Source organism: Alligator sinensis, unplaced genomic scaffold (assembly GCF_000455745.1).
Source record: "Alligator sinensis unplaced genomic scaffold, ASM45574v1 scaffold258_2, whole genome shotgun sequence".
NCBI lineage: Eukaryota > Metazoa > Chordata > Crocodylia > Alligatoridae > Alligator > Alligator sinensis.
Window position 1 is genome coordinate 1,044,007 of NW_005842398.1, and position 12,508 is coordinate 1,056,514.

Consider the following 12,508-nt stretch of genomic DNA (forward strand, 5'->3'; position numbering starts at 1 on the left):
TCCCTGTGCTCATGTATTTCCCTAATGCTCCTGTTCCCCCTGTTCCTGCTTGTCTCTGCCACTGTCCCTAGAACCACTCCTGGCTACCCCAGCCAAACTGCACAGGGACTGGACTCAGCCTGGGACAGTGGTAGCAGCAGGTGTGTTCGTCCTCCCCTCCCACTCCTGTAAGGTGTTCCCTACCAGCCCAGGAGCAGGTGCAAGGAGGGGAAGCCTGCCTACAGCTGCCAAGGTCCTGGACTGAGCCCAGGTCCTGCACGGCTGGGTGGAACTGGCTATGGAGCTCCTCTCACTGCCAGGGCAGTGGGGACAGCAGCAGCAGGCTGGGGAGGGGGAGGAGGAGGGAGGGAAGGAACATGCCTTTGAGCAGAGAGGGGAAGGAGGGGGGAATTTTTACCTGATTTGTGGACTTGAAAGGGTCCCAGACTGCTGCTCCTGCAGTGTGATTTTTGTCCACCCCACTGCCTGGGGGTGGGGAGAAGAAGGTTGGGAATGGGTGATACAGCCACCTCTGCAGTTTCAGTTGCTCCCATACCTCTCATTACAAAACCCTGGATCCATTTCTGTGCAAGTATCAAGTGTTTTACATTTTTGTCAAGATCCTGGGTCCATATGCATATGGATTTTAAAGTAGGAAACTAATGGATCAGTACATATTCTTGTAGCTGCTTTCTTTATTTCTGTATTTAATTCTGTATCCCATTAGCATTTAGTGTCATCAGTTGTCATGCCAAAGGGAAAGTAGGTTAATGGAAATTGCTGTCTTTCTTCTATGGAAAGAGCAATCTAATGATGAGATTGGGCCAGATGTGGCCAAATAATGGACCAGTTCCTGAACTGCTGTAAATGAGCACAGACCTACAGAAGTCAGTAGAACTATGCTATTTACATCAGTTGGCAATCAGGCTCACTAAGTGTATGCTAAGTGTCTGTGACCGTGGCACATCTTATTTTTTCTGAAAAATTCATCAGGCAAATTCAGCCCTTTTTATCAGAGGTTTCCAAAACCTTAACATTAAAATCAATTCAGAAAGACAAAATTTATTTTTCCTTTATGTGTAAATCTGTTGTTAAAGCAACTAAAAGGGAACCTGACTTGTGTGCAGTAAAAAGATGGATGCATGGACCTATTATATGCATTTACTACAGTCTGAAAATAAAGGACTTAAGCTCACATGGAAAATTAAGCATGTGCTCAAAGTGTTTAGGTGAATTGGGATCTTAAATGGGGCTATGCATGGGTGAAGGGGTCTGTTTGTGTGTAGTCACAGAACTGGGGCTTTAATTTAAACTTCTTATTGTCCTTAAAGTACTCCCTAGATTGAAATCCTGAATAAGCAGTCCTTGCAGCATGACCTCGAGGAGAGAATGCTCAGGTGCCATCAGGCAAGTAGGGAAATATGCTTTGTAACCAGCCCCCAGGCATAGGAAGGTAGGTACTGTCAATGAGAACACTTTAGCTGATCTCAATTACCAGGATGGAACACATTTAAAAAAAAATAATTGTCAGTGGTTTAGAAAATGTGTTAGCTAATTCTCTGAACACCCTTGAATGCCTGTCCTACAACCAAATGAGGACATGGAATCATTAGAAATCTAGACTGGATCAAGACATGATGATTCCTGGAGCATTAAAAATATTTGACTTTCCCTTAGTCTGAATTGCACTAGTTTTTCATTTAGTGAAAGGAGAAAAATCAGTTCTTCCAGATAAAAAACAAAAACCAACTCTAGTTATTATATAGACTAACTTGTAATATCTGGGTTTTTCCAGATGCTATGTTATTGCTTGTTAAACAAACTTATATGACATTTTTATCCGTTTTACAGTGATCAATCTAAACCATAAATTGGTATTTATTGATGTAAAGTTGTATGGAATATTAAATTGTGTTTCCTCAAGGCACCTCTGCAGATTGTGTTCATATGCTGTTTAAAAAAAAAAAAGTATGGATTTACACTATAAATTTGAAGTTAGCAAATTAGGAGTTTTTCCATCAGCAGTAGTAAGTAATAGAGTCCTTAGTTACAGTAAGGCTAAGTTAATTCCCTCACATCATTATTTCCCTTGCCAGAAAAGTATCTCTTTTGGGGAGATCCCATGGCTGGGCATGAAAGGGTTACATTTGATTAGAAGCCCTTGGGTTGTTGCAATCAACAATATACTCTAAGGAGAATGTGGTGTCATTTGAGTCCCGTCTGGTTGCTGACAGAAAGCAGATCCTAAAGAGACAACCAGATTGTAGAATTTCAGTGATGCAAGTGTATTGGGCTGCAGAGAGCATTTCCTTCTCCCAAAGGGGTCATAGAACCCTGTTTTCATTAACATAAAGTTATTAGTGATGCAGGAACAGAATCAAACCATCCCTACATGATTGCATGTGTTTGGTTAAAATCTCTTTGTACAGCTCTTATGAAAAGGATGACTGAATGTTGTTGTTACATACACAAAACATTGTTAAAACATTATTTAGCCAAGTATTTGAAGGTTATGAAATTCCATATTTATTGTCGCCTGCTCTCCCTTGTAAGTCCATCCTGCGTAAAGCTGGTTGGGAATTTTTCAGTGAAACAGCAATGGAAGAATGCCAGTTTATCAAAACCAGAATGTTTCTTGGAAATATCCATTTCAACAAACTTCTGTGGATACATAGTCTGGTTTAGCATCAGTTTTTGCTTGGCAAGCTGCTGGGATCCTAGGACTTCCAGGATACACATGGTTCTGCTTGTATCCAGTCCTGCTTGAATGGACTGAAAGCTCTGGATCCCAGGATTCTCAGGACTTCTACTATAGATCTGAGCTAAAAGCATAGCCCTGCATGCCATAGATTAGCTTCAAAACTCTGGCCTCAGTGTCATTTGAGCTAATGGGGTAACAAGAATAGGAGTAGTAGAATCACTGCTTAGAGCCTTAGCTGGCATACTCTCCTCCCCCAGGAGATGGGGCAACTTCAGTCTTGTGTGGTGTGTCTGGAAGAGGAGACTGAAATGCTGGTATGGGCAGAGTTCTTTAGAATGTGTGTGTTCACTTATTATTTGGCAGAATGCTAAACTGTTTACAAGGAACTCAAGTGAAAGTAAGGAATTGTCCATTTTAATACCTTGTAAATCAACTAAATCAGAATAGAAATTCATGTGATAAAGAAAAGACACCTCTCTAAACTAAAGGCTTTCTCTCTGCCAAGTATCAGTGTGAGAGCTTTCCCAAACAAGTCCCAAGAATGGTTTTTTATAATGAAAAATGTTAGGCAGTCTAAAATCTGGGGGTCTCTATTAGCTTTCCTCTATCTATTGAATCTCACTTCTTATAGAAAGTGGCTTATACAGCCTTACTACTTTTATAGTGCTTATTAGTACAGAAAAGGAGACTAATGAACCAAAGAATCACCTTCTTAACCCATTTGATATGGATGATAAGATATAAAAGTATGGGCTAAATTCATTTCTGACTCTTGTGAATTATGTGCTAGTAATCATGGGGAGTTATGGTATTTGGAACACTCTCATTTACTCGAATGCAAGATGACTTGGAATTTAAGCTAACACCCCAGTAATTAGATTCTGTAATTTTTCATGTTTAAAGTCTAATGATTGGGGATCATCTTAAATTCATCCCCTCCACTGCTGTAGTAGGACAAGCAATGGTGGGAAGGAAGGTGGTGGGGGGGCAAGCAGTAAGAGGGCAGGTGATAGGAGGCAGAGATAGGGGAATCGAGTGGCCTGACCCTTGCCATCTATCTCCATCACCACACTTCCCCCTCCCTCCCCCCCACCCCGCCGCTTCCTGCACTGTCTCATGCCTACCCCTTCCCTCAATCCTTCATGAGTCGGGGCCAGAACTAGAGGGTAAGAAGTGGCATCAGGTGCTTGTGGGGCAGAGGCATCAGTAGGGGAGGGGAGATGTGACTCCAACCCCAACCCTACACTGGGGCTGCAGTCAGAACTGCAGCAGCTGCCTGCTTCCCATCTCCCTGCTTGTATCTGCCACAAGGCAAGGAGCCTTTTTTCCCTATGTTAAATGGGGAAAAATACTTGTCTTGAATTCAAATAAATAGGATAATATTAACTTTTTCTCAAAGGAGGTGATTATTGGGTTGATGTTATCCATTTTAAGATTGTAATATGCACCTGAAAGGAAGAAATGCGTAGGGTAAACTGAACTTCTCATGACTTACCCACAGTGAAATTACTTTCAGAGGCTTGCCAATATTTCCCACTTCTCTATTGGAGGATATTTCTCTGTTGGAGGACATTCTTCCTTCAACTTATTTTCTTGCTTTTATGAGTTAAATTCATAACTTTAACATTTAATTACTTTATACGATTTGGTCATTAGCCTCTATTGGATCTTTCAGCAGATATCTGCTGTAAAAATGTTTTGGCATGAATTGAATCCCTGTCTGCTGGGTCTGGATATAAACTTTCAACTATATTATTTTTTTATTTTTTTTTTTAATCTAGGTTACTGAAACACTACCTCTGCTTGCAGTCACTAAACTTGAACAGTCACATAAATAAGCAAACAGTGACTAAATCACAGTATATTCTTCCTAAGAGTGCAACTAGATTTAGACAGACTACAAAAGTGGGCAGATGAGAACAGGATGGGGTTCAATGTAGACAAATGCAGGGTGCTGCACCTTGGGAGAAGGAATCCACAGCATACATACAGGCTGGGGAGTTCCCTTCTTGAAAGCGCAGAGGTGGAAAGGGATCTCTTGAGTCATTATTGACTCCAAGATGAACATGAGCCGCCAATGCCAGACCACAGCCAGCAAGACCAGCCATACCTTAGCATGCATCCAAAGGTGCATCTCAAGCCAGTCCAGAGAGGTGATACTCCCCCTCTATGTGACTTTGGTCAGGCCGCAGTTGGAGTACTGCGTCCAGTACTAGGCACTGCACTTCAAAAGGGATGTGGCCAGCCTGGAGAGGGTTCAGAGGAGGGCCGCCCGCTTGGTGAGAGGGCAGCAGGCCCTACGAGGAGAGACTGAAGGACCTGAACCTGTTCAGCCTCAGCAATAGGAGGCTGAGGGGGGACCTGGTGGCTGCCTACAAGCTCATCAAGGGGGATCAACAGCAAATAGACAGAGCTCTCTTCTCCCCAGCACCACCTGGGGTGACGAGGAACAATGGTCATAAGCTGATGGAGAATACGTTTAGGTTGAAGATCAGAAGGCAATATTTTACAGTTAGGGTGGCCAAAATCTGGAACCAACTTCCCAGGGAAGTGGTCCTCACCCCTACCTTGGGCATATTCAAGAGGAGGTTGGATGATCACCTGTCTGGGGTCTTGTGAACCCAGCATTCATTCCTACCTGTGGCAGGGGTCAGGCTAGATGATCTGTTCAGGTCCCTCCTGACCCTAGCTACTATGAAACTAAGTATTTTTAATCTGCACAAAGAAACCCTGGTGTTATAATGATAGTAATCATTAAAAAAAACTTGAGTCTCAAATCTTATAATAAGGGACTGCTTTAACAGTGAGTCCTTGTCTAAGGACAAATTATAATACCTTCACATCATTTCATATTGCTATGCAGTATCTAGAAGTGCTAATATTAGGGTAAGATGTGTGCTGATAATGAATTATTGCTACTCTTTGTGGATTTACACTACCCTGAAATTTTCTCCTTTATTCTTAGTCTGTATAGGTTTACCACGTGGCCCTATGCCATGCTCTTAGTCCTACTGTCTCGCATGGCTTCACCCCAAGACAAGTAAAGTCTTCCATGGGGAGATCAGATCCTGAGCTAAAGCAGTTCTTGTATATCAGCAGTGTTTAGCCAGTTGATGTGACTGAATTTTGAACCCACACATTTGAAATCTGTAACCAGAAATAACTAGAAATTTGAATGCACAAGGGGAAAAAAAGGGGGGGGAGGGGTTCTGCTTTTTTTGGTGAAAAATGCAACTTCCCCCCAAATTTCAGCATCTTCAGGGGGTTACTTACTTATCAAAGTGAAGCTTTATGTACTACTGTAAGAATAATAAATGTTATATATTACTTAGCACGTAGAGAGTACTGCTGTTAGTTAGTTATTTCATAAATATACTTTTAATGCTTCATTTTTTTGAATAATTGTGAATATGAATAGTACTAGAGATGGAGCCTTATGCTAATGTGCTTACTTTTTTTTTTTTTTTTTTTTTTTTTTTTTTGCCTGTTGACAGATCTCTAAAATCAGAAGAAAATTTACATTACTGAAAACAGAAAGCAACAATATTGTTGACTTATAAGGAAAAAGGGTTATATCTATAGATCTCAGAAATACTATGTGACTAGAGACCTGATGATGACATAAGGCAGATACAGGAAAAAATCATGTTTCCAAAAAAAAAAAAAAAAGCACCTTAGAAAATGAATATCCTTATACATAGGGAACAGTTTCTGAGAGATGTCTGATTTAAGATAGTGAATAGATGTGAAAAAGAAATGAGAATGAGGAAAAGTCAGAATCTAGAATGCCTGGACGCTTTTGGAAGGAGGAATGAATGATTTTGGGAGGGGTGAAACAAGAGTTTAGTATTTGGTTCAGGCTTTTCAGTTAAACGTTCAAATATTCAGAGCCTATATAATGCAAATTGGAAATCCTTGGTGATTATTCTAGCCTGCAATGTGGCCTGGTCTCAGTTCTCTTTGTCTATATTGCTCTCCACCCCACAGCTGTCTATAAGAACCCCATTTAATTTTCTTCAACAGCTGTTTCTGAACTTCATTCTGTGGAGGGCTGGCTGGTCCTAAGGTCCTGGCTTCATTCCTTGTTTCCAGATGTGTCTGTGGGCCTCCAGATTTCTCATTACAAAGAAGGGCCAAGAAACCATGTAAAAATTCCATACTTGCTACATTTAAGGACAGTTTAAATTATACTAAACACTTTCCTTTTTTAAGAAAGTAAAACAGACTTTTTCACGGCAAGAATTGCCACAAGGATGTTACACATTTGTGAATGGGAAGGGAGGTGATCCATACAATCATGAATGAAAGAAAGGGGAATAAAAGCTTTGCAACCAGTACCTTCAATGTAAATTGGCATCCACAAGCTGGAACCCATTCTGTGTTGCTTCACTAATATTTTACTGTTACGTAGCAACATAATTTATACGGAGTCTATTCCTGAACAGGCTATGAATACAATTTTTAATTACATACTTGCAGTGCAATAAGGTTATAACAATACAGGATCTCTTGATAGAAAAGCTTTAAAAGCTGATTTGGGACAAACCAGACTTTTTGGCACCGATTTCTCTCGTGCTTTTTTATTTATTTATTTATTTTTTAAAGTGTTGCCAAGGAGCTTTGTCAATTTATTTTGCCGCTACATTTTGCCACTATGCACTATATGGGGCAAATTGCCCTGCCTTGGGGAAACTGCCATTTTGTTGCTCCTCCTGGCTCCTGCCATGGTGGAGGAGCTGGGGGACAACTAGAGGAGGGGAGACACTCTGGCCAGATCATCTCCCTGGAGGACCATGTCTTCAAGTCTGCTGGCACATGTGCTGCATTGCTTTTTTTTTTTGGCATTTTTTTTTTTAATACCAGGAGTGTCAAATTTTGGTGCCACACTGCAAATGTGCCATGCTGCAAACAGCTGCATGTGTGCCATGTGTGGTTTGCAGTGCTTCAAACAAGTTTGAGGCACCACAAAGCACATGTACACACTCATCTGGATGCACCCAGACTGCATATATTATAAACGGCAAACTTGAATAATGCATGTTTGTGATTTTTGCTTTTTAAAACTAGCTTTTATATGCTCCCTTCTCTTTAAAATATGACTTGTTTATCAATAAGAATGCTTTGCAAATATTCCAGGATTACAAACCACATTGCAACCAGAAATAAACACTCTTGTTTGAGATGGTTATATTTTAAATTCATTTTACAGATGATTAAATCAAGGGTAAGAGAAGAAACATGGCCTTCTGAAAGTCATAGTGTGAGTAGCAGTTTCAAGAATAGAAACCATGGGGAAAATTATGTTAATTAAATCATGCCATTACACCACATGTAAGGGAAACTAATTTTTGTCCATAGGACTCCTGGCTGTCAGTTCTGTGTACTAATCTCTCAAAAAAAACTGCTTGTGGCTATTTACATATACTAGGAAGGGAATTGTGAAGTATTACTTTGTACAAATATTCTGTTACAAAATTGCAAGTAAATAATAAAGGCATACATTTTTTTTCTTTTCAGTAATATCATTTCATCTGAGCGAATATGATAAAACTGCATATTTTCTCTCTTTTTTTTTTTTTCTAGATCAGTGCAGTCCGATCAGTTGTTCCTAACAAAAGCAATAATGAAATAGTTCTGGTACTGCAGCAGTTTGATAACAGTGTAGACAAAGCAGTTCAAGCGTTTATGGATGGTGAGTATAATCGTATTTCACTGAAACCGAAGAGATGCTGTAATTGACAATTAAGAATAAAATCAGCAATCACATGGACAAATATGATCTGCCAGGAGAAGTCAACATGCCTTTTCCTTTATTTAAAAAAAAAAAAAAAAAAAAAAAAAAAACTTACCTCAGCTATCTGCTGGAGTTCTTTGAAGCTGTTAAGCTCATGGACAAAGGAATCCAGTTGGCCTAACGTATTTGGATTTTCAAAAAGCTTTCAACAAAATTCCTAATCAAAGACGTAAAAAACTCGGTTGTCATGGGATTGGAGGGAAGGTTCTTTCATGGACTGAGAGTTGTTTAAAAGATAGGAAGCAAAAAGGTAGGGCTAAATGGCCAATATGTAGGGTGGAGGAAAATCAGACGTGGGGTCTCACAGGGGTCTTTTTTTTTTTTTCTCAACTTTTTTTTTATCAATGAGCTGGAAAAGGAGGTGCATAGTGAAATCTCCCAAGTTTGCAGATGATACTAAATTGTTCTGGGTGGTCAAACCCCAAACTTACAGAGAAGAGTTGCAGAAAGATCTTATCAAGCTGAGTGAGTGGGTGGAAAAAATGGCAGATGATCTTCCATGTCAATGAAGGCATACAAGGTAATGAGCATGGGGAAAAATATCTTTAGTTATATGCAATGCTGGGTTCTGAAATGGCTGTTACAACTCAGGAAAGAGACCTTGGAATCATTGTAGATAGATCTCTAAAAGCCTCAGATCAATGTGCAGCGGCCACCAAAAAAGCCAATAAAATGTTGGGTATCATTAAGAAAGGAACTGAAAACCAAATGCAAAACATCATCATGCTACTATACAAAACCATGCTTTGTCCACATATGGAACACTGTATGTAGTTCTGGTCTCTGGATCTCGAGGAAGATGTAGTAGAGTCAGAAAAGGTACAGAACAGGGCAATCAAATTGATCAGGGGTATGGAGCAGTTTCCATACCAGCAGTGCCTAAAAAGGCTAGGACTCTTTGGTTTGAAAAGGAGAAGGCTAAAGGAGGGATATGATAGGTCTATAAAATCATGAAAGGTGTAGACAAAGTGAATAGTGAACTGGTTATCAGCAAGTCCCAGATCACTAAAACTGGGGACACCCACTCAAATTAGTAGGAGACGGGTTTAATACTAACAAGAGAAAATACTATTTTATGCAGCTTGTAATTAACTTGTAGAACTCATAAACACAGGAGATTGTAGAGGCAGATACTATAGCCAGGTTCTAAAAAGGACTACACAAATTAATAGCTATTAATGGATCTATTATCCATTAAGTGGAACAGTCAAGATTTGTATTCTCTGGCATCTTTAGACCAATGATAGTGGATGCCACAGAGGGTAACAACAAGGGTTATAGATCATTTTAGTTCAAGGCTCTCCCTCTAAAGCAGTGGTTTATCCTATCTTTGCAGTTTCTTCACAGCATATCTTATGAATGTAAGAGCCTCCTCAGTCTAGTCTGTAAAATCACTACCCTCATTTTCAAATGCCATCTGAGAACTAATTTTTGCTGTGGTACTTAAAGAAATTGCCAGCTAATAGGAGCTAAGATAAATGCCAGTAGAAATTTCTGGTATTTAATTGTGTGCGTTTGTTTAATTACATAGCTTGTTGAACCTTTGGTATACATAACTCATCCAGGTGTTTTATAATAATTCTCTTTTCTTTTTATTATGCTTACGCATTGCATCTTGTCTTAAGTTAGAGGAAGGATGATTCAGTGATTATGACATTAGTCTGTGATTCGGGAGACCCAATTCAGTTCTGTGCTGTGCTCTTCCTGTGATCTTGAGCAAGACGCTTAGACTGGCATAGACAATGAGACATCATATTTAACTCATGTATCACATGCTCCTTTTCTCTCAAAAATCAGCCCTCCAAATATGAGGTCTTAAGCCTGGAAGTTGTTCCTGAGTTTCTTTATCAGAACAGAAGCATGGAGAAATAAAAGTATGGAAACTCTGTGCTAGAATGGCTGCCCCTTCTCTCTGGTTTAGCAAGCAGCAGTGGCAGGGTCCAGTTTTTAATCTTCTCACAGACACTGCTGAATGGCAATAGCTTCTGGCAGAGCCACCAACAGCTGTTAACAATTTAGCAGCAGCTGTGAAAGGGTTAACACTGTAGCTTTGGTGTGAAGCAGCCAGTAAGCTGGCTGAGGGTGAGTGCGCTCCTGCATGCTGTTAGCTCCTGCCTGTGACTTTGGATTTTATTTTTATTTTTTTTTATTTATTTATTTTTTTTTACATTTTTACTTTCTAAAACAAAGTGTGTGCACTATGTGGGGGCATGTGGTATGCAAGGAAATCCAGTATATGTATAGGGTTACCATATTTCCAAGTCCAAAAAAGAGAATACCTGTCATATGGCAGGGGTGGGGGGGAGGTGATCAGAGGCAGCAGGAAACACAAACGTACATGCCTGCAACTACGGAGGTGCGCATAAACCCATGTGGTGCTTCTCGCTGCCTCCAGTCTCCATCCCCCTGCTCCCAGCAGTGGGGGGGAAAAAAGCGAAATCCTGGACATTTTGGTCAGGGCAGGTGGGGTAGGGACTGGGGCTCTGACAGGGCAGGGGAGGCAGAGGGGCTGCATGCCTCTCCAGCAAGGGAAAAGGGGCAGGGAACCTTTGAGGGCAGCGAGGACCTCTGTGGCCTACTGGTAGCATGGGCCGGTGCCTGTGCTCATAGGGGTGGAGTAGCTAAGAGATGCTGCCTGGGGAGAGGGGGAAGGAGTGGCAGAGGGGGCTGTGATCAGGCTGCCTGATGTAGCATGGCAGCCCCATCCCAGCGTGAGGCATGCCAGCTGCTCTGAGCTACTGAGAAGAACACTCCCCAACCTATAGGTGTGCTGGGGGTTCCTCCTTCCCAGGTAGAGTACCTTACATTTACCTCTTATTAAATTGCATCCTATTTCTCACTGCCCATTGATCCAACCTGTCCAAGTCAGTCTGAATCTGCTCCCTGCCCTCCGGTGTACTAACTTTGCCCCATAACTTGGTATCATCAGTGAACTTGGCAAGGGTGCTCTCCACACTCTCGTCCAAATTGCTGATGAAGATATTGAATAATATCGGTCCGAGGACCAAACCCTGTGGGACCCTACTATCCGCCTCCCTCCAGGCCAAGAAGGAACCATCCACCACCACTCTCTGGTGGTGCCACTGCTACTTGTCCCTAGGAAATGCCCATGCCACACGCCCTCTGGTGTGTAGCAAGTTACTTTGGGTGGCATAAAGGAGGTTGGGGTCAGCATTGGGCTGGGCCCAGCAGCCTTACCTGGGACCCTGGGAGTCTCCTGGGGTTGCAACAGCAGTGGTCCTGTGGCTCGGAGTCTGGCCAGTGGCTGGATTGTGGCTGCGGCCAGCCAGGCTCTGGTTTTGGGTGGCGCGCACTGTCCCTGTGTGTGCTGCCCAACTCGTTTGTTTTTGTTTGTTTGTTTGTTCACTCATCTTTCCTGGGATCTCCCAGGGTCAAACCACACCTCTGTCTATCCCATGCTGCTCCATTGCAGTGTGGAAAACATCTAAATGTGTGGTATGTGGTGCTGCAGATGCACCTGCAGTGCCTTGAACATGACTGTGAGGTATATCTGGACACAGCCTTAAAGGTCTTTACAGGTGCAAACATAGAGATCTACAGGGAGTTAGAATCATACACTTATACTCAAAAAGCAGGGCAGGGTGGCACTAATTCTTATCGTAACTCTGAATGAGTTAGTTGAGTGAGGTGCTGCCCTGCCCTGCCTCCTACCTGACATCACGCTAACACAGCTACCTTACGCTACCCTTATACTCATGTATTTAGTTGCCTTTGTGTCACTAGGCACTTAAAGCAGACAAGGATCTTTGGGTAAATCCTATACTCTTTATTAGACCAACTAAAATAGTTGGAAAAATTCTTCTTTAAACTTTTGGGTACAAACACCCTTTGTCAGACTGAGAAAATATCTGCAGTTGGTCTGTGCTCTTCCTGGATGGAATAGAAAAGAAGCCAGGGGCCAGAATGTATACAAGACAGTCAGTCAGTGAAAATCCAGTGCAATTTTTGTTAATCCCTATGTCTCAGAGTAACAAGAGAAAAGGGGTGGAAACCCCATTCCTGGGGCGAGAACC

The 12,508-nt window shown here is 41.6% G+C and overlaps 1 protein-coding gene across 5 annotated transcripts in view; it reads left to right on the forward strand.

Moving 5' to 3' along the window:
* Positions 1–12,508, forward strand: part of SPATS2L (spermatogenesis associated serine rich 2 like) — a 147,168-nt gene that overhangs the window by 71,985 nt on the left and 62,675 nt on the right. For 2 of the 5 annotated variants that reach the window (XM_025211260.1, XM_014522797.2), the window contains exon 4: positions 8,264–8,372. The exons of 1 other annotated variant lie outside the window; for it this stretch is intronic. In XM_025211260.1, the coding sequence (XP_025067045.1) occupies positions 8,264–8,372 (109 nt within the window). Of the gene's footprint in view, positions 1–6,804; positions 6,826–8,263; positions 8,373–8,823; positions 8,995–12,508 lie in introns of those variants that run through there. 2 more of the 5 variants (XM_025211263.1, XM_025211261.1) reach the window with 2 other exon arrangements.